The sequence below is a fragment of the Sardina pilchardus genome, chromosome 3, assembly GCF_963854185.1.
Source record: "Sardina pilchardus chromosome 3, fSarPil1.1, whole genome shotgun sequence".
Classification (NCBI taxonomy): Eukaryota; Metazoa; Chordata; class Actinopteri; order Clupeiformes; family Clupeidae; genus Sardina; species Sardina pilchardus.
The window spans coordinates 11,503,205-11,526,451 of NC_084996.1; the positions used below are offsets into that span (position 1 = coordinate 11,503,205).

Genomic DNA, 23,247 nt, shown 5'->3' on the forward strand with positions numbered 1-23,247 from the left:
AAGGTGGAGAGGAGTTTTGTCACAGTTTTCAGGGGGGTTTTTTCTCTCACAATTATTGCAGTGTCGCATCCTTCTGGCAAAAATATTCTACCAAATTAAAGACCTACTTGTTGGGCACATCATATTTATTATACTATAAGTTGTCTCGTCAAGTTAGATCATTAGGCAAATAAGAGCATATAGGTTCATTTTGATATGAATATCTGAAATAGAATTTCAGAGGGATTTCAGCAACTTGAACTTAAAAGTAAGGAATATTGTTTTAAAACGAATATGCCAAACAATTACACAATAAAAATAGTGATGGCTTTATAAATCTAAGACAAAGATACAGTATATGGTCTGCTAGCATTTAGAATTTCAATTCTTGCAAGTGCCCCTCATGAAGTGGTGTACATGCCACCATTTGCTGCGTGTCGCACATTGAGTATTTTTATTTATTTACTTTTTATTCATCCTTTATTTAATTAGGGTAGTCACATTGAGACAGAGCTTTCTTCTCCAAGTGAGCCCTGGCCAAGAAAGGCAGAACCTAGGAGATAAACATACAACATAAAACAAAATACACAGTTAATGCTAGGATGCGTAATGTCAGGATGTCAGAACATTCTCTGCTGGTTTATTTTTCAAGCTATGCTGTCACTCACAAATCATGAATTGGGATTTCAGCTGAATGTTTGTTCTAATAATCCAATTGCATATTCCTTTGCAACTCCATACAGCAGAAATATTCTGGCAGATTTTAAAATGTTCTTTATTAATTGCGAAGATGACATCATTTATGGCCTATCCACGCAAAGGTTGTTTGACTGTGCCTATCCCTCTATCCCAGCGAGAAGCGGGACATTCCTACTCCTTAATGTCACAGAATGGAGGGTTAGGGCAAAGAGTTCAATGGAGACATAGGATTGGGCCTTATTTTCATCTAATGAGTCATTTAAAGAGTTCTTTGTACCTTAAAATAATGTTTCCAAAATCATGTCAGTCAGTGGTTCATCAACTCGTAACAGGGTGAACAGAACTTCTGCATTTGCTTCGTGGCCCTCTACCACCTTTAACCACACTGTGTAAGTTTGTAAGTTTCATTTTATCTACCTACATTGGAGGGATTTTCAAAGGCTAGTCTACACCACTTTGCCATAAGCCCAAGTAAATGACTGCTGAGTGTTGTGCCCTACCAGTTGCATTTCCAACTCGGCGAGAAAACCTGCTTGGGAATTGAACAATCACATGTGATATGTGCTCCCTGGTTGCTGTGACAACTTGGCACACACTCATAGATAGTACTACATAAGACTCTAGTAACAACATTAAATCACACACACACCACTAATACCTTCAATAGAATCACTTAAAAGTCCATATTTCTTTCACATGAAATGTGATGATATGGCATAGTTGTACCCTGGAAAGGGAAGAATGCAAAACTTAATTTTCAGATAACCTTGACTAAAAGTAATTACCGTAAGATGTTAATGTTAGCAATTGTAGCTGATTAAGTTTTGATATTGTGCTCCTAGTTTTGAAGAAAGTACCAGTATGACAACTTACCTGTGTGTGACAACCTACCCTGCTCTCCCCTATACCCAAAATGTACTATTTCAGCCAGCCTTTAGCAACCAGCTGGGTCATTCCGTGTCAAATCCGATAAGGTTGTTGCTGCACCGTCCCATATTTAGTTATTAAAACCTTGTCTATATCAAGAATGGGTTTCAAAACCAAGGACTCTAAAATATTTCTGTTCAAATCCTGTCTTCATATTATTTTCAGCCCTTGAAATTACTTAAGGGATATTCTGCCACTTTTGGAAATACGCTCATTTTCCACCTCCCCTCGAGCAAAACAATCGATATTTACCTTGTTCCCGTTCATCCAGCCATTCTGTGAGTCTGGCGATACAACTTTTAGCTTCAGCCTAGCATAGATCATTGAATCGGATTAGACCATTAGCTTCTCGCCTGCTAGCTTCATGTTTAAAAGTGACTAAGATTTCTGGTAATTTTCCCATTTAAAACGTGTCTCCTCTCAAATTAGAAAGTGCAATAAGACCAACTGAAAATGAAACCTGCCGTTTTTCTAGGCTGATTTGACATGGAACTACACTCTCATCTGGCGTAATAATCAAGGCAACTTGCAAACTACTGGCACTACTACTGCTTGTTGTCTATGGGGACTATTTTCAGATGCTGCGTACGATATCACTGCGCCTATGGTACGTTTGCAAGTTGCCTTGATTATTACGCCAGATGAGAGTGTAGTTCCATGTCAAATCAGCCTAGAAAAACGCCAAAAATGGCGGAATATCCCTTTAAGTTTTGCCTGAAAATCACATTGTCTCGGAAGCAATATTAATATAATGAAAAGTGTTATTCATACGCAGCCCAAAATGTATAGGGTGGAAGACAAACATGTTCTCAGTATGACTGAACCATTTCAAGCTTGTACGGCATGCTAATTTTCTACAAGCCCCTAGATTTGGAAAATAAACACACATTTGGTACACATTTGGTGACCCTGAGGAAGGCGTAAGCCGAAACGTTAAACTATCTTTAAGTTCCGAGTGTGCCACGACACTTCTGTGTAATTTAAGTCTTCCGCCGTGAGCACCTCAGAAGGTGTGCGTTTACTTTTTCCAAACAAAAACATTTGGTATCAATCATTGTTTTTTCTCTACATACAATATTAGTTAATGCTGTGCCAATATTTGAACTTTCCACATATAATGAGCTTGTAGATTTTAAGTATTAAACAAGGGAAGGTTGTGTTATTTGATCATTTTGGACAGTGTTTTATGCAAGTTAAAAGAAACAAAACCATATTAATACCATATCAACTGCCCCTGCGCATTAACCTCATAGCTGAAGAAATTTAGCAAAATCAGTGCATAAGCTGTGGCTAATAGTTGGGAAATTACGGTATGTGAAAGTAGCTCAGTGTGGCGGCATTTAATGCACAAAGTGCCAATGTTACACGATAGATAGATCAAGTGAGTCAAAAACCAATGTTTTGCCCCAGGGCCAAGAATGAAAACCCATATGTAGCCTATAGTGTCTTTACGCATGAATGAAACATGGTACATCATTGGCACTTTATTCATGAAATGACCATAAACTGAACTACTCTCACATTGGTGCAGATCCTTAAAGAGGAATAATGCAGGATTGGCCATTTCATCTCTGGTTTCGGTTTAGTTTTTCGTTTTCGCTCGTTTTATGCTTGCATATTTCTCTGCAGAGCTTCCCCGACAGCTTTAGCGTGTATATTTATACATATATAGGCTATATATAAATATATAAATTGCAAGCGTGGTTCTTCTTGTTCCTTTGGCGTCTCTGACTTCCAGATGTAAACAGCAAACGATCGTTTATCAGAAAGTTGCAAGGTTGTAATAGCGGAGAGGGACACTAGGGGCGGGAGGAAATGTGTCTGTTTTCGATAAAACTGGTCAGTCAAGCAAAACAACGATTTCTAAGCGATTTTATGACTATGAAAAAGTTGCATAGGGTTTCTTTAATATCTTCGTGTGCATTTGTTGCAGAGAGCTCAAATATTGGCTCATCATTAATAAAGTATTATATTTGCAGACAAAATAATGATTGGTGCATGCATTGGTGATTGGTGAAAAACTGTATGGAAACATTGGATTTTAACACAAAATATTTGACAGGTCTTAGTTTTGGGACCTAAATGTTAGGTAGACAAACTCTGAGCAAAATCTGAAATGGTTCAGCAACCATTTTCCTGGATTTTGTCTGATTTGACACTGAATGACTGAAGAGAACTGACGAGATAACATCTCACATTTGGTCTCAAAGTGATTTATATGTTGGTTGGTTATGACCAATATGACACAAAAGGCATGCTGATGCATGTGATTGTGATTCACATGATGACAATACCCCTTTAATTTGACGAGTTGTCCCCCTCTCAGGAAGCCAACACATCATGTTTAGTCGTTCAGTCAGAATGACATTGTATATGTCATGCTGCCCAGCTCTTAGCCTATAGGTGGTGACTTCTTGGTGTACCATAGAAATATTGCATTCTATCATATTTTGCTGTCTGCTTTTATGTTTGATCCTTCATGATATGATTGCAGGCTGAACACAGTTGGGCCAGTAGTTCAATTTATCAGCACTTCTTGGATGAAAGTTTTGATGTTGTTAAATAGTTTGTGAAGTTCTTCTTGTCTTGCCATTGCTTAAATATTGCAATTATGTGTGTAGCTTGAACCCATTGCATTTGTGAAGGGTTCATTTTTTTAAGGTGATTAGAATTGAGCTCTTGATCAGGTTTTAGTTATTCTAGTTAATGCTCATTGAATGTAGTAACACTGGACTCCTGCTTAATTTGTTATACATAAAAATGGTTTTAGTTCTGAAAACTGATTCAAAGACCATACATGTTGTCAATATCAGATGACCAGTACTGAGCCACAGTCAGTCTTGTGTAGTGTAGCGGTTTTGTGTGAGGCCATAACACACTTGGGTCTGTTGCCACACTAACATGATATTTAAAGCAAAAACTTGAGATATGTGAGATTTATTATCATCTCTGTGCATGTGTTCACATGTCTTAAATGTTTTGAAAGTGTGAGGAGAGGAAGTTGAAAATGGGAAGTGATTATACACACATGAGCGAGAGATGCAGGTGAGACAGAAGATGGATGTTGAGTCACTATGTGTTAGAGACTAGATTAGCATTTGCCTAGCTAATAGTGATTTGGTGAAAATGGTAGCCTCAGAGTAGGTTATGTGGTGTTCTTGTCTCAAGCCAGCCCTACAAAGTATAATTTTCTTTAAAGTTACCAACATACATGTTACCTGCATACATTACTTTATCTGGAAGCTAATTGGCGTCATGTGATGGGAGGAAGAGCACTCCAAACATCCACACTGTGTCAGCATTTAGAGTTACCTGAGCTGTGTACTAGTTTTGAAAAAAGAGGACCAGAGGCGCTGCAAGGTTCCTTTCGTGTTAGAAATAGACAGGTGCTCTTTAGTCTGTTGTGGGTTCAGTCAAGAGAATCAAAAAAGAGAGAAGAGACTAAGGCACTCCGTTGTAGAAATGTTACTTTTTGCAAGGCAAATAAACCGACGCGTTTCGACTAACGTCTTCGTCTTTCTGTGTACTAGTTTGTCTGTCAGTTTCATACTGAGAGAACGCCCTGCAAAATCCCAACACGGTACCTCTAGTGGGGTGACACCTTCTGAGTCCAGTGTAGCCTGTCTCAGTCTTCAATATACTGAAAACAGTTCCAGACATGCATTTGGTTATCACCAAAGTATACTTTGTCTGTTGTTGCAGACTTGTCTGGTACCCCATTCTCACACAGTGTGAAAATACAGTCTTTACATTAAGTTGGACCAGCAATTGCTCCAATTGCTCATGCTTCCCAGGCTGTGTGGGCCCCACTGGCTATTGTTGCGTAATTTGGGTGGATATTTCTGCAAGTCCAATCTTGGACGACACACAGGTCTTTACACACTCACACAGGGACCTTTGCGCAAGCTTTGGCCCTCTGCTGCGCTAACATTAGGTGCTACCATTGACCATCTCGACAGGTGTCACCAGAACTGCTGGACTAGCATTCACACTCTATCTTCCAGGTCACATCAGCATGGTGGATGATTCTCCTCTCCCAACACATAAGGGAGTAATTGTAATTTGTTAAAGCAGTGAGCAGGAATGACTTTCCATAACGGTTCTTTAATAGCAAGGTTGAGGCAGCCTCCAATGGGTAAAGAACACTGTTGTCTGAACAGTAGTTCATCAGCAGATGTGAGGTGTTGTCCATAATGCTCAGCAGTTTTTGCAGCATTCTTGTCCCAATGACCAACTCTGGGGGCCCCAGAGTACCTCTAGCACAGACGGCTCTTTTAATCAGTTTGCTCTGATGCTGCTTCCGCTACAGGTGGCTGTTGTTGTCAAGTTTGTTGTCAAGTTGTACTACCTCTGCCTCTGACCCCCTTGATGAAAACAATGGCCCTCCTAAAGTCCACTATCATCTCCTTTGTCTTGGCCACATTTAAGAAGAGGTGGTTGTTTCCACACCAGGCCACAAAGCTGTCCACCAGTTCTCTTTAACAGAGTCATCAGAGTAGTTCCTGCAGATGACAGGTTGCAAAGGTGTATAGTTTGATGAGGAAAGGTGATAGTAGAGTCCTCAGCGGTGCCTGTGCTGCTGTCCACTTGCTTAGTCACACATATTCTCAGCCATACAACCTGTGGTCTGTCCGTCAGGTGGTAAATGATCCATGAGGTTATGGAGGCGTCCACCTGCATCCTGTGTAGATTCTCTCATAGCTCACTGAAGCAGGTGGATGATGGCATCCTCAACATCAACTCTGGGGCGATAAACAAATTGCAGTGGGTCCATGGAGGTGGTCATCCGAGGTCTGAGATGGGCCAGTACCAATCTCTCCAGGACTGACTGCAGTGGGATGACACTGGTCAGTAGTCATTGAGGACGGATGGAGAAGAATCCCAGTTCTAAACCCTGTCATGTTCTTCATTCCTAACCATACATGCCTCATGTTGCTTTGCTGGAGCTTGCTCTCCAGCTTCCTATTGTAGGCCTCCTCGCACTCTCTCAGTTTTCCTTTTAGCTCTTTCTGCCCACACCTCAGTAGCTCCATGAAGCTAGTAGCTCATTTATTCAGTTGCTCCTTTAGGTCACTGGTTATGCAGGGTTTGCTATTAGGGAAGCACATTGTTATCCATACAGAAATGTATGTACTCAGTTATACAGTCAATCATGGAATTGATGTCACCTCCATGAAGCTCAGAGTACATCCCAATCTATAGCCTCAGAGCTTCTCTGTAGTGTTTCAGTCACTACCAAAGACCACCCCCTAACAGTCCTGTTAGGGTGTTCCTTAACAAAAGGAGTGTAGATTGGAGTGAGATAAACCAGGCTATGGTCAGATCTACCTAGTAGGGGAAGGGTGCGGACACTTTATTGAACAGCACTGATAAGAACAAACTGAATTGTAATCTGGAGGCTTCAAACGGGTTTTTGTAATTGAACATAGAAAGCAAATTTCACTACCACATTCAAATTTCAATGTGTGGAGGCCTTTATTATCTTGGTTATGATTCTTGACAGATGCTTTTGTCCAGAGCAACATATAATAACTATATTAACATTACTATTAAAGAATAATTGTTTAAAGAAGTCCTAGAAGCCCTCTACATTTAATTAAATCCCTAGTAAAAAGTATAGAGAATCAATTTTTGAGGAAAAATTCAATCTTGAAGGGAAGCCTATTTATTCTGAAAAGAAAAAAACAAACCTTATTTTATTTTTTGATAAAAGGGGGCCCAAGGTTCCAATGCCTTTGGATTGAAAACAGCCCCTCCATATGTCTTCTTTCCAGTAGTCATTCGTTTATGTACAGTATGTGTTGTCAAAAAGCTCAATTTTCTTTTTTTAGAACAGGACCAGAACATGCAATTATAAGCAAAGTCCTAGTAACATTTAGCAACTCTAGCCATTTACATTTTTAGTTAAATGGCAAGATTGGCTTTTTATTTGTTTTTTTAAAAATCTGTTGATGGCAGTCACTTTATTCAGTATGTCTTTCCGTTCAGATCTCGTGAACACGACAACACCTCAAGGCACATGCTTCAGATTTGGTATGAATATTCAATTGGACTGACAGATGAACTTATTTGATTTTGGAGGTCAATGGTCAAAGTGTAAAATCACTTTGACTACATGCATCTCCCATTCTCTTGAACATGATATCTCAAGAATGCCGTGAGGTATGTTCTTCAAATTTAGTGCAGATGTTTATGAGGAACTGATTTTTTAAAGGTCAAAGTTCAAGATCACTGTGACCGCATGTATGTTCTTTCTTGTGAACGCGATATCTAAAAATATTATTGAGGCACGTTCTTCAAATTTGGTATGAACATTCAGTTGGTCTAAAAGATCAACTAGATTCCTAGATTAGAACTCTATAATCTATGTATTTACATGCTTTACAACACAAATGTATTTCAACCAGAAATTCACAGCTGCATGGAGGTATACCACCACTGTAATTCTTGTTTTTATACCTCTTTAAGGGGTACCAATAAATGTGGAAGGTGCTGTGGCCTACAGAAAAAAAAAAGAAATTCTAGTAATACACTACGCAATTTTGACAGAATAATAAAAATAGCAAATTATCAACATAATAGCAATAGCCATTAACATGCAATCTCAGAAAAAGGTGTACGGTTGGGGTCAATTTGTGTTCCCGAATAAGGTACACTAACTTCTGGCTTTGTATCCTACAAGGTTTACAGTTGTGCCCTAGGTAGCTAGATATTAGTGTATACCATTTCTGAATATCGTTGGGAGAAGTGATCTGGTCGTGACCGTTTGCAGAATCAGAATCCGCTTTATTGGCCAGGTTTGCGTTAACAAACAAGGAATTTGACTCCGATTAACTTTGCTCTCAAAGCACAACGCTCAAACAAATAAAACATAAAAGAATCAAAAAACAGAACAGTGATAATAGAATGAAGGGCAGTAGAATAAGGGTATATGTAAGAATAAATACAGTATATAAAATAGCAAATAAATAGACACTATAGGTGGAATAGAGTACTGCAATAGCCTGGAAGGGGAATGCAGCTGGAAATGTCCGCTTCCTTGTTGTCCCTGCCATGGTCGTGGACACCTCAACAGCACAAGCAAGATGCAATACACAATTGAAAAGAGGGTGGGAATAGTGCAGTGTCAGTATAGACTGAAGTTTAGGATTAAATATAAATATAGTGCAAGGCAGTTCAGTGCAATGATAATGTATTTATAATAATATTTTTTAATTGTAAGATCAAGTTATTAAGTGCACGTGAGGTAGGTGAGCAGAACAGGTTGATTTACTTTGTTCGGTGTACTGTATTTCTGAGTGCTCAACAGAGTGAATGCTTGGGGGTAGAAGCTGCCTTTGTGTCGGCTGGTTTTGGCAAACAGTGCCCTATATCGTATACCAGAGGGAAGGAGGTTGAACAGTTTGTGACCAGGATGTAAGGGGTCTGTAGAGATTTTTGCTTCCCTTTTCCTGACCTTATACCGGTATAGGTCCTGGACGGAGGGGAGGTCAGCTCCAATAATCCTCTCTGCAGCCCTAATTGTCCGTTGCAGTCCGGCCTTGTCCCGTTTGGTGGCTGACCCAAACCAGACAGTGATGGAGGTGCAAATAACTGAATGATGGCTGAGTAGAAAGTGGTCAGCAACCCCTTAAGCAGATTAAACTTCCTTAGCTGTCTCAGGAAGTATAACCTCTGCTGGACCTTTTTCTGAATAGTGTCAATGTGAGGAGACCATTTTTCCTCCATAATGATGGAGCAACTTTCAACAGAGGTATGCACACAGACACATACACTCAACCCCCATTTGCATATGGATGTCACCAAAGAATTGTCCATTGTTACAGACTTGTCTGAGTGAGGTAGCACACACAAGTATGTCATCTCAAGGATGAGGATGTGGCTTCATATAGAACACATATTTTTGTGCAAAATGTGTTTAACTCAAATGTGTTGAGGGGAGAGCATGTGGGCCTTGTAGTAGACAAGGAGTTGCAGGAATATGGGAGGAAGAGCAGTTGAGAAGCATTTATTTTCTTTAGATAGTACATGGCATCATCAGGTGGCAGTTATATTGTGTACTGCTATACGGTACGTCTTTGTTAACATATATACCCATGTCCTGTTCTAAATGTCCACTACACAGTAAAATCGAAAGAGTTGGATTAACTCTTAAAGAGTTGATTTTAACTCTGCCTCAGATAACATATGGTCCCACTCCACACAGTGTCATTTCAACTCTGCTCCCAGAGTAAGATTTTCAGAGTTAAATTGACTCCCTAGAGAGTAAAAAATTTACTCTGTTTAACACTATAGGAAGTTAATGGAAATTAACTCTAGGGGCAAAACAACTCTTTGCAGTGTAAATTTCATATTACTCTTAATAGTGTTAATAAACTTTAGGGCAAAACAACTCTTTGCAGTGTAAATTTAAACTTACTCCTAATAGTGTTCATTTATTAGTACTTTATTTTGCACTTTGGTACTGGTTACCATAACAAATGGCACTAAACATTAGAAAAAAACTGACTAGGCATAGTTAATAGAAAACATTTATTGAAAATGTCACAGTTAAACAGCAATATAAAAACTGTTTGTTTTCAATGTTACATGTTTTGGAAATAAATGGACAATGGTCTGTTGAAACATACATTTCTTTAACATACAAAAAATTAAACATGTAAGCACACACGCATCTTAATACCAACACAAGTTCAAAACTCAATCCGACTCAGCAATACAGACAATTTCTCGTGCCAGGAATGTTATTTAGTCAAGTAAATTTAGTTGCTTCATTAATTGTTTAATATCAGTCATGTGATCAACTCACCCACACACAGATACACTCTTTTTCTCTCTCCACACACACACACACACACACACACACACACACACACACACACACACACACACACACACACACACACCTCTCTGATTCAAATGCCCCAGCGAAGTTTCCTTGCATGGAATGGCAATCTTTTCGACAATGATGAAAAGTCCATGGATCGCGCTTTTGGAAGTACCAATGACAAGAAGATATGGTTGATGGGTCTGGACGATTGAATCTAGATGATGTTGGATGCTGTTCCCCATCTGTACGAAAAACAAGCAATTTCAACTGATTTTACTGAGGAACATGCAAATCACACACACACACACACACACACACACACACACACGCACGCACACACACTTAAGCAAAATGTGACTACAAACCTTTCTAAATACGACAAGATTCCCCATTGCTTGAGAGGCAGACATCTTTCCTGCTTTTTTACAGCCTTGTGCAGAAAGGTCGCTGTCCAAACCAAACAGAAAATTGGCAAACAAAAAAATGTGTGATTAGTTTTGCTTAAGGTATAGTACCAGTCAACAGTTTGCACACACTTTTGCTCTGCATCATCATCTCTTTGGCGCTTATTTGGAGACAAGACAATGGTGTCATCTGAATCCCATAAGAAACATCTGCTGCAAAACAGAGGTCAGAATAAATCAGTATTATAACCATGTTCAGAACATGTGATGGCAGTATGTCATGTAATCTTTGATGGCTGACTGGAGAGGCTTAAAGAAGACAAAATCAACATCACAACCTCCACAGCATGACATTCCATTTTTTTTAAAAAGTTGTTATATATTCACAAAGCTGGTACACTAACGGACCTTTATCAATTATCTGCTACATTACATGACTAAATTCCATCATAAAACTCACCATTTTCTTCTGCAGGCTTCAGTGGGGTGTCCTACGAAGCAAGTTAGACAAATCTAGGTTATCTAGACATATCGAGGCTGCACAAAGCCTCAACTCGGGTATTAAGTTAAGTGATCCTACGACAGCAGGTATGTGATAAATTTGTCAAACTAGGCTTTCAGCTCAGATCTGTGCGCGTTCTCGTGGTTGGGGTGATTTTGACCAATCGGGAAACGTGGAGACGCACAAGACAGCCTAGGTTTAAAAACGATTACTTCCGCATTTATGAGCGGTAGCGAAATCTAGGGTGGTCTTTTTTAGTGTCTAACCCATGGGTCTTCAACCGGGGGTCCGCGACCCCTAGGGGGTCCGCGGAGGTACTGCAGGGGGTCCGCGAAAATATTTCGTCTGAAGCATTTTTTTCTCTTCCAAAGAATAACATTTGTCAAAGTTAACATAATGTTCAATGAAAATCGCTTCATATTCGTTTTTAAATAACACATTGTAGGCTACCCATGAATCATGCTTGTGATAATGTGATCCCCGTAACATTGTGTTACCCAATGGAACACTCCCCCCCCCCCCCCCCCCCCCGTGCGTTTTAGTTAAATAGCTTCGTTTGCAGCGGCATCTGACCATTAACAAACTCTTCATTCTGGGAGATAAATTACGTTTCGACTGTTTGATTCGTTTGCTTAATGTCGGGACTGATGGACCCTGAACTTTGTGGGGTAGCCTATTTGTTCTGTGTGATGTTTTGCTTTGTTTTTTTTTTTTTAAATGCAGAGTCTGCGGTCTTTGCACGTCAAGGCGTTCTGCGTGAATTCATTAATCCAACTTTCTCCGCGATGTCATACCATCAAAATGAAACGATAACGATAATCTTGTGTGTTTGTGTTTCCTTGTGTAAGACAAGTTATATTTACACAAGATGAAGAGGCTCTCTGTCTGTATCAGGTTGAGCAAATGAAGCTTTGCCTGAATTTAGCTGAATTTATACCACCAGAGAGGGTTAAAGCGGAGCTTCTCACACTTGAATATTAATTCGCCAATGTGAATGTAACGGTAAACACAGCAACGTTGTATCTAAGACAGCGGCAATATAAACGAAAATGATAGTAGCAGTGGTATAAACGGGATAATCAACTCCGCGCCGTGCGTTAGGAAAATAATGCACTGCAATAATGCCTGCGGCGTCGGGAGCTTATTAACACTTCGAACGTGCATTATTTTCCTGGAAACGCACGGCGCGTCATTGTCCCTTACATATCCACCTTAGTTGACCCTTGTGACATTCATCCTATTATAGGGCGAGTTTATGCAACACTATGTAAAGAATTATCAGAAACGAGTTGTATAAAGCAGTTACCCCCCTGTTAATAATAACTTTTGTTTAGAATGTGTGCGTTCGTGTGTGTGCGTACGCGTACGTGCATGCATGTAGGCACTAATGACTGACGGTTCAAATGATAGGCATGATTTGAGGTGTGCCAGGTGTGCCAGGTGTGGGGGTCCGTGCTCAGTCTCTCTCACAGCCAAGGGGTCCTTGGGCTGAAAAAGGTTGAAGACCCCTGGTCTAACCTATAACATCAAAAAGTCGATGGTCATCAGATATTGTATGGCATGCATGTCCATAGTAGTGACATATTTGCACGCACAACATAGTTAAAAGCGCCTTCGAGATTCAAAATGTTTGCAGAGGCGGGGCTGGACCTGTTCAAAGTAGACAGATTAGCACACGTGAGATAACTTCGTTTTTCAAGATAATGGATTGGTTAGAATTGGTCAGAGGGCGGTGATATTTCACGATTTGAGCTATAACTAAGCACATACCCCGCTCCCGAGCAGGTTTGGTTGCGAGCATAAGATACCATGGTGATACAGCGACGCTAAAACAAATCCACTTTCGTATGACAGCATACCCTGGTTTTGAGCGCAACATACCTCGCTAAGCCACTAATCGAGCTTCGTAGGACACCCCACAGCTTTAATACACCACAATTTGGATTCTTCACCAAATCTTTGAACACATCACTGTCAATCTGTGTACCAGACTCATCACACACTTTTAACCCAGCTTGGTGTTTGACTTCAGTACCAAATTTGATGAACACTAAAATAAAAACAGAACATTTAAAACACACAACAACAACAACAACAACAACAACAGACTAATACAATGCAACCATTTGAATAAATCAGTAGGCCTACCTTGATTTAAAGTGGCATCAGATTCCACAATGTTAATGTATTTCTGGTTTGCCTTGTATTTAACCTTCACCAACATCCTGTGAAAACATGAAATAAAACATTTGTGGGCATAATCAACATCTCTTTTCAAACAAGCCTTCAAACAAAGCAAGTAACAACCATCTCAGTGATACTGACTTAAATTTAATGCTAAAGCTAACGTGTTGGCACTTTGCACTGGCCACGTGTATTCCATACTAGCTATCAATGAATTCAGCTATCAACACAGGTCCTTGATAGCCAACTAAGTTCATCATTAACTTAATTGGCTATCAAGGACCTTGTGTTGATAGCTGAATTTAATTCATTAGTTCATAGCTAATTTTGAAATTACGTTTTGTAACCAACACATTAAGACCAAATTCATTGCCTATGGATGCATGATCTATAGATGTGAAAAATGCTTTTTGGTAGAGCACCAACTTGCTAATTTGATAATGACCGTTAATGTTAGCTAGCTGCTAAATAGCATGCTAAGCCAACAATAAAAGCTAACGTTAATCATATATTGTCTGACAGGCTAAACAAGTCAAATATTGCCCATTAAACACGCTTGCATACTGGTATCATATTTGGTCAAGTAAACATTAACGTGATACAAATAAAATACATACAACATTGTCCAACACTGAAGTAAGAATTAGCTAGGTCTAACATTAATGTTTCTGAGGTTAACTTCCCCATCCGTTAGCATGCTAGCCCATGGAGGTCAACACATTTTATCATGATATCTTGACCATTGAGGTTAAGTTATACTATGCTTTCGCAATCCGCTTATCGTGTATCATTTTCGATGTATACTACTATACGGAACATGTCAAATAATTGTCTCTAGTAAGTGTATTTTAGATTAACATTTACTAACCTTCAGCAGCATTCAGGGGGATTCTTCCAGTAATGTCTTCTGCTCAGACTGGCTCCGATTTCGCTGCATACATACTGTGAGGCTAACGGTCGTTCTTCTCTGAAGTGAGATGCCAGAGGGCATGTTCCAGTTTGACAGTCAGTTGAGAAAATTGTCAGTAAAAACAAAAATAAAAAACCGTCTCAAATCTTAATATAGGCCTACCATAGGATGACTTTGGAAACAAATCATCAGAAATGTTTGATCCAAATATTTTTTCTTCTAAAATGGCGTTCAAATGTCCAGAAAATGGGGCGGAGCGCCATTAACTCTGTTAATTTCAACTCTGTTTTTTAACAAAGGTGCTAGAGTACATTTTACTCCATCCAGAATAGGTTTAACTCAATTAGAGTCAATTACCGTTTACACTGTAATTTTAACTCTTGGAATTTTACTGTGTACATACACATTGCCAAAAGTATTCACTCACTTGTCTTGACTCACATACAGTATGAACTTCAGTCACATCCCATCCTTAATCCATAGGGTTTATTATGATGTCAGTCCACTCTTTGCAGCTTTGACAGGGAAGACTTTCTACAAAGTTTAGGAGTGTGTTCATGGGATTTTTTTGACCATTCTTTCAGAAGCGCATTTGTGAGATCACACACTGATGTTGGACGAGGCGACTTGCTCTCAGTGTCCGCTCTAATTAATCCCAAAGGTGTTCTATTGGGTTGAGGTTAGGACTCTGTGCGGGCCAGTCAAGTTCATCCACACCTTTATGGATCTTGCTTTGTGCACTGGTGCACAGTCATGTTGGAACAAGAACAAGCAATTTTGAGGTCATTGTTTGTGTGTGTGTGTGTGTGTGTGTGTGTGTGTGTGTGTGTGTGTGTGTGTGTATCTAGGGTTCTGTGCGCCATCGATCTGAACTCATTTCTCCTTATGAAGACACACACATGTGCACACAAACATACAACAATTGTAAACGACATGGTAAAGAGGAGCAAATAGAGTTATAATAGGATCATTTTTGGTGAATTATCTTAGTTTCACACTGAAAGCAACTTTTAGGTGAAGCAAATTTATTTTGAGAAAAAACTACCTCATCTAGAAATAATATTTTTTTCCCCAAAATTAAAATAAATAAATAAATAATAATAATAAAAAAAAACACATGTCACAACTGCTGGCACCTCTGTCTGCCTTCAATACATATACACAACCTATTTTATAATAAAACAGTGGAGAATGCAGAACAGGGATTTTGAGTTTATGTCCCTCTACAAAATATCCTAATCATCCAAGGCCCTCAGTCCTCTGTCTCCTCTATCTCATCCAACAGGTTGTCTATGAGGTTTTAGTCAGGAGACTAACATGGCAGAAGCTTGATTTTGTGTTAAATAAACCTTTTTTGTGTTTTGGATATTGGAAGTTCCAATATATGACCCGATGTTTCCCTTCGCAGAGATTAATTGGCAACAGGTGGGTTGTAGTTTATATTTATGTTATAGTTCTTAACAGACACCTTTGTCCAAAGCAACCTACAATTACATCAATAAACATAATTAACATTACAACAGTGTAAAGGGAACTTATATAGCTTAAATTAAATGTAATAGACTCGAATAACACCAGATTCTACAGAATGAATCCAATCAAGTTTAGTGACTGAAATTGGGATACAGGTGAATGGGTCCAGAGGTGAGCGAGCCATCCATTAAACTGGAGTGTGGAATGGCAAAAAGAAGTTACTCCATTAAATAGGGGTGTGAATCTCTCATGTGAAAGACGATACGATTCGCATCTAGATACATTGTCACGATACGATTCAAAAAAAGATACATGTTAATAGCAAACGATTCGGTACGATTCAATTCGATGCGATTCGATGCAATTCGATGCGGTTCAATAATCGAAAGCATTCTGAGAGTTATTTTTCATTGTGCACATTCACTTTACAATTGTGCACATTTTACATGATCAAGTTAATGGTTATCAATAGGACAAACAACTTGATGTATGAACATGACAAAACATTTTATTGTGAAAAGGTGAGGTTTTTCATATAATATTTTAGTAATGGCACACACTGAGGACACCATAAAGAAATAAACAGAAGAAACACATATCTCTGTATATGTTGCATAAAAAAATTAAAGACCATAGAGGTGTCGTTACAAAAGAAAATAAAGCAGTGCTTTGCCCTTGGCCTTTTCTCATGTAAAAGAATAAATGATTCTCTGCTTATCTCCCTCAACAATGGAATTCTCTTCTCTGATTGGCTGATGGGGTGGCCATTAACTTCGTATAACCTGCTACCTTTGAAGTAGTTCCCGTATCACACTTGAATATTAATTCGCCAAACTCGTTGCGAAGTTTAAATGAACTGTCACGTTGCATCCAAGCTGAAATACAGACGTGCAGAACCATAGTAACATTGTAGCATATGACGGAGGTGGATTGTAGCTAGTTGGATGCCATGTAGGCGATCTTTCAAAGTTCTTTCTTGTAGCGATCTTTCAAAGTTAAAGTTAATCAGAATCCTGGGATATGCCCGCTTGACAACGGGAGAGATAGAACCAGAGCCATATAAAGAGACCTTCTCTTTTGAAAAAGCCAAACGACTTCCAAACTTTGGATTAAAGTTTCGCCGGCGCGTTGAATATAGGTGCGGAGTTGTCAGAAATCTTTTCTGAGGAAGACTAGCATCTCATTCCTTCAGGCACGTCCAGGGCACGTTTCGTTGGAATGGATAGAAGAACGTGATAGGCTATGCCATCTTTGACCAATGAGAGGCTGTCATTGTTCTCAAATCAAAATTGGGATGCACACAGCCACGCACCAGGCCAGGAAATCGAGTATTTCATAAGAGACGGTCAAGTCAGAAACGTTTGCGAATGTGAACCGATTTGTTTCTTTTAAATCGAAACAATAACCGATTCATGTCATGAAAAATTCGAAACGAGGCTTGATGCATCGATGTAGTCGTCTTTTACAGGTTAAAAACGAATATCGATATGTATCGGTTATTTTTTACACCCCTACCATTAAACCATGTAGTGATTGCTTTAGATATGAGTTTATAAGTTTATAGGGTGATATGAGCTTCAACTCTTCAAAAGTGTATCATTTGAATCCAACACTGTCAATGCCTCAATAAATACTATCTGAATTGTGAGATATGGCAGCTATATGGCAACATCATGCTGGAGATATAGAAATAAATTCTATATTCAATATCACAAGAAAGCTTGATGAATTACCCAGGCACAAAGGCACAGTGTTAGAATGCCTCAATCATAGCCCTGACCAAAATACAACTGAGAGTCTGACATTGCTGTTCAGAAACACCACCCCATCCACTAAGATCATCATTTCCCAATTGTGTACGGTCGCCTGAAATCCAAATGGGGCTGGCTGAAATATGTTACAATTGACCAGTTCATTACATACAATTATGCATAAACTAAATAGATAAATTTTTAAAAAATCCAATGATCCAAGTTAAGTAACAGATCATTCATTATTAGCTTAGTAAAAGCAATCATAGACAGCCCATATGAGATGTTTGATTGATGGAATTATGCTGACTTAGCTGTACTATGTGCATTTTTGTCAAGATAAACAGAACAAACTCGCAGAACAAAGCTTGGTTCAAAAGATTTGAGGCATGTCGTTACTGTAGCGACTGTACTGTATAGTGGGGTTTTAATATTATGCAGTCAGAATATTTTAGTTTTTATATATATATATATATATATATATATATATGTTTTTAATTGTAAGACAAATAACATGCTTAATATTATATTTAGATATACACCAGCATTAATAAAACACTGATTGGGGAAGGTGTGTAAGTATCATGGTGACCACTCTCACAGGGGCCGATTACATTGGCAAGATTACTGATAGCTGACAATTTTGTCAGTACAGTCCACACTATTGAATATTCTCATACTGATTTTTTTAAAAAATATGCACACCATAGCTTCCATTAGATTTGTTGAGCCATCCATTTTCCATTTTTCAAAATTCCTTGAATCCAGTGTGTAGTGGATATTGAATGTGCAAGATGTATCTCTGGAGATCTGATATCTCAGGTCTCTGGACAAAGCACGGTGCACAAGCACACAGACACACCGGTGGTAAAAACACCAAGCACAAACATTTGAATACCTAAATATCATAAATGTAGGCCTAATATATATACTACAGCATTAGTTTTGAACAGTGTTAGTTGTATAACTACACACCAGCACGTTTAAGAGTGTGTTTAACATCCTGAACAGCCTATGCATCACAATGACCTAGGAGTTAATCATATGTGGTCTACAGCTTAACCACAGCAATACGTGAAGCATGTCAAAGTATGTACATGATGACATTAGTGAGGACATTATGTATCCTGTATCTGTGGACATTTAAGGTGATTGATGTACACAAAGCAATTTTATATCTGCTGTTATATTTATTGTCTTGATTGTCTCAGATTGCACGGCGCCTCTGTCCCCATCACGTCGGCCACTACCTGGGCATGGATGTGCACGACACACCTGAGCTGTCCCGCTCTCAGCCTCTTCAGCCTGGCATGGCCATCACTATTGAGCCAGGTGTGCATGACTGGATACACTGTCAGCTGTATCACTGATTCCAGTATTCGCTTCAATTTGCTGCAATTTTACCATAATGATTATTCTATCTGAATAGGACTGTACATCTGTGAAGATGATGAAAGCTGCCCAAAACGATTTCGAGGACTTGGGGTGCGGATAGAGGATGATGTGATGATCCAAGAGGAAGGGATCCCGCTAATCCTGTCTGCAGACACCCCAAAAACCATTGCTGATGTGGAAAAAACCTGCAGTCAATAAGATGGTTGAACAGATGGGTGGTCAAGAATGCCATGTCAGTGTGCTGATAGATGCAGAGGAGTTGGTCAAAGCATTGACATAGCCTACCTGAACCCTGGAAAATTCAGAGTGGCATCTGCTAAAAGCTTCACCTGAAAAAATATGAAAAGAAAACAAATCTCAGTGTTCTGTTATTTTACAATAAACTGATTTTAGATAATGTTTGAATCTACTAAACTAAAACTAAACCTCTGTTGACAAACAGCATTAACAAATATATACATGGGTCTATTTATGGGAATGAAATAACCCAACAGATTGAGTATTCTATTCTCATCCCTATTCTGGTCAAGTTGTTGTAACACATTTTGCTTAAATCCGATGTGTTGCCAAGTGTAGGCCAGTTGAATTGACCAAAACCTTTGTGGAAACAACAATGCATTTTCATGGTCCGAAACATGTTGCACGACTGTCCCTCTTCGCAGCATAGGTAGGCTACTGCGACGCCGAGACCGTACGAAACAGTTTTCCGGGAAATCCCGATCGCCAAACCCCCTTTCTAATGTTGCTGTACCTCCAACCCTCCCCCCGTACCAGAGGAGTAGAAACAACAAGCCGCCATTTTGTTTGTGCGGAGAGACCGAAAGAGACAGGAGACCGAGAAAAAGCTTCTGTAGCGCCGTTCCTAGCGACTTGGATAGCCGCCGGGAGGAAAGTGGTGCTATCGTCTCGGTGGAAATAAGACATAACGAAATCCTTAATAGATTAAAAACGAAACAGAGAGAGAGAGAAACGGGTTAAACGCTCTCTTGAAAATCCAAGGAAGGGGGTGTTTTTACGGAGCGGAGAGGAGAGGCGGAAGAAGGCAATACATTTAAACGAAGGAAAGCCTGCGAGGGAGAGGAAAATATAACGTTTAATTTTTACTACATCTCTATCTCTGGTCACGGGAAGGAAAATCCTTCAGAAGATAAAACGATGTCTTTAACTAGCTGCTGGAAGGACTGAGAGTAAAGGATATAACAGAAGAATTGGAAGGTAGAGAAAATAAAAGGATAAACGCGAAGGGGGGGATACAGCATCACAAAGACTCAATGAAAGGTTTTTGAGGAACCAAAATTATTTTGTGGGGCTGAAGCTTCCTACATCTTTTGGATGTGAACTGATCCCCACTTTTATTGTAACGTTACAAAATATTGGGGCGACCCCCCTCGTTATATCCGATTTTCGTGCGTCGCCGTATTCTCTTTTCTTGGTTAGGGATTTTTTTTCTTAACTTGCATCGCGAGCCATCGCGGTATACGCAGTGACAGATAAATTATTTTTGCAACATTTGTCAACCGGTGAAAATAGCTTACAACAATTCGTTTGGTTCTTTAAAACAGCCTACTTAAGGTATGGTCGCAAGACGGCGAGCTTTATACTTTGCAAAAAACGCCCGCTGGTAATGAAACTAGCTTAACGACTAATTGGATCAAACTGATATTAATTAGCTCGGTTTGCAATTTTGGTAAACGTGGCATTTTTATAAAATTAACATAGCGGTGATAATTGGGAACGCACATTGCTGCAACTACACAATCAATGCGGTTGCTTGAAGCAATGATCAGAGATTTTTGATAATATTTCGAACCCAATTTCTGGCATTCTGCTTATGCAGAGGGCGCCCGATCCAACTTAGGTGGACGCATAAACAAATGTTCGACATATCAATAGCTTGCATTCTAGATATCTAAATAGAAATTGCAATCTTTTTGTGAAACAAGTATTAATGCAGTATGCAATTTCTTCATTGCAATGAAGTGTTAACCGCCGATATCAGGGCGGCACTGGACAGTTTATACATACTTCAGAAGTGATCGGCCAGCCTACTCATAAGCGCCATGGTATTATATTTCAGCAGTAATGCACGTGTATGCTATTTATCGCACGAAACGATACTGTAAACTGAGGTTTATCCGACTATTATTCACTAGATTAATAACGATATACAGTAAAACAGATTATGCATTGTGAATCGTGTCATTTTTGTTGTAGGTCGTGGGAGTGCTTAGTGACTTAAAGTTTGAACACTAGGTTGCAGACTAACGTTAGGTCTTGGGCTATTTTACGAACGGTTGACATTTTCTTTTTTAGTCTCTACTCCAGAGTCAGTTCCACAATTACTAAAGGCGTGATTCGTTATTGCAAATGAAATTCATACTGCCGAAAACCAGTCGACAATAAATATTTGGTGGTAGTGATTTTGGGAGTTTTTCCACTTTTCACTGGATATCGAGACACAGAAATGCGAATGGTGATGCTGGGAACGAACTGCATTGACTGCAATGGGAACTCTGTGCAAAACATGGATTTACCTTCTGACGGAATTTTCATTACCATTGCATGAGGCGAACCCCTCAACGTAGGTATCGGGGTGCATTTGGGTTGCATTCTTTATCGTGTTTCCCATCTAGCCTCACGCGCTACGACGCCCTAGCTCAACGCAGCAGAACTGAACTCTTGATTTCACCGCCGACTATGGCGGAAAAGAGTGATACAGCTATGGAGGATAAGTCTTGGGACAATCTCCCAGTCGCCGAAGAGGCTACGTGAGTTTCTTTGGAGTCTGGACTCATCTCTCTTTTACCGACACCACATTCCCTTGTCCTGCTCTATTCGGAACAATCTAACCGTGCTATAACGTTAGATTTTCTTTATTAATCCGAGAAGGGAACGGGATTGATACACTGGGTCTCGTTAAAGCGAATCAAGAACGAGATTGTAGCAACAAGGCTATCCATATACTCCGCAACGGAGGGGAACAGATTGAAAACGTTTGGAGAAGGGATTGCCCAAAACACCCAGAAGGACTCGAACAAGGGAAAACGTCTGTCCTTTGTGGATACATATTTTTTTGTTATTCGTGAAAAAAAATATGGCCGATAATGTTCTGGACTCCGGCCCGCCTTCAGCCAAGAGGCCTAAACTATCCTCTCCGGCTCTCTCTGTCTCCGCCAGCGATGGAAATGGTAAATATTTTCTTACATTTCTGATTTTTTATCAGTGTGCCGTAAAATGTTTGAATGGTGTTACGTTGCGTTGCAATTATACCTTCTTCAAAGGGCTTCGGCTTATTTACAGTAGGATAAAAGCCAATCAATCATTGGCCAATCGACGTTTAGCTTGATTGTTCAATAATGCTAACTTCCCTTGCTGGCTAGCGGACAATATACCGTTTGCTAGCTTGCTTGCTAACAATTTTGGCTATCTTTTATGAACTACTGGGTAGGTGGCGTATCAAGGGAAACCAAACCAGGCACAACTTGGTGCCAGTTAGCTTCTTTTCGTAAAAGATTCAAACTTCAATATTGGCTTAAAATGCATAGATAAGTAGTTAGCTGGATAAAAATGATTATCAGAGTGGCTGTCATTTAAATGTTACACATGTAAACACTGTATCTACTAGTTAGTAGCAACAGTTATCAAGTTAACCAACCAGGTAAAGTGTTTGGGTGACTAAACGTTAACGAAAAGATAGCTTTGGTCGTAAACAGTAGCATTAATTGGAGGTATGCTGCCAGGTTACATTAGATAACGTTATGGCAAGGTAGATGAGTTGGGTCAGACGCTAATGAACTTTAACCATTAACGTTAGCTTCTACCTCCCTACTTAACGTTAACGTTAAAGTTATTCACGTCAACGTTAACGTTACTGGCTTGTAGACTATTTGATGCTAACGGTGGCTGATTAACATCAATCATTTGTTATCCTAGGTCTAAACACATGGATACTCACCTAAACTGGTCAAATAACATTTGTGACGAGTAAGCTGCGAAGAAATTCAAGTGGTTAGCTGCTACTTGTGTCCGGCGTTAATAAACGCTAGCTGACCAAAATGAAGCATCCATTCTTGAAAGTTGGCTAACGTTAAAGTTAGCATTTGTGGTTACATGGCTGTTTTAGCCTAACCTAGTTAATGTATTGTTTTAATTGTATGTCGATTTGGGCAAAATCATCTGCCAAATCCCATAAC

General features: G+C 39.5%; 2 protein-coding genes and 1 long non-coding RNA gene across 10 annotated transcripts in view; 2 read left to right on the forward strand and 1 right to left on the reverse strand.

Moving 5' to 3' along the window:
- The window catches only part of xpnpep3 (X-prolyl aminopeptidase 3, mitochondrial), a 30,306-nt gene extending 10,855 nt beyond the window's left edge, over positions 1–19,451 (forward strand). For both annotated transcript variants that reach the window (XM_062531813.1, XM_062531812.1), the window contains exons 10-11: positions 18,871–18,991; positions 19,089–19,451. In XM_062531813.1, the coding sequence (XP_062387797.1) occupies positions 18,871–18,991; positions 19,089–19,252 (285 nt within the window). In that variant the 3' untranslated portion in view covers positions 19,253–19,451. The remainder of the gene's footprint in view (positions 1–18,870; positions 18,992–19,088) is intronic.
- Positions 18,168–21,726, reverse strand: LOC134076657 (uncharacterized). Of its 2 annotated transcripts, none has more exons than XR_009938623.1 (3): positions 21,611–21,726; positions 19,340–19,383; positions 18,168–19,239 (listed from the first exon to the last, which is right to left on the reverse strand). It is a non-coding gene; the product is annotated as an uncharacterized LOC134076657 (long non-coding RNA). The 2 variants fall into 2 exon arrangements; XR_009938622.1 differs by lacking the exon at positions 21,611–21,726 and adding an exon at positions 19,652–19,794.
- ep300b (E1A binding protein p300 b) overlaps positions 19,713–23,247 on the forward strand; it is a 40,894-nt gene continuing 37,359 nt past the window's right edge. For all 6 annotated transcript variants that reach the window (XM_062531806.1, XM_062531808.1, XM_062531809.1 and 3 more), the window contains exon 1: positions 19,713–22,242. In XM_062531806.1, the coding sequence (XP_062387790.1) occupies positions 22,149–22,242 (94 nt within the window). In that variant the 5' untranslated portion in view covers positions 19,713–22,148. The remainder of the gene's footprint in view (positions 22,243–23,247) is intronic.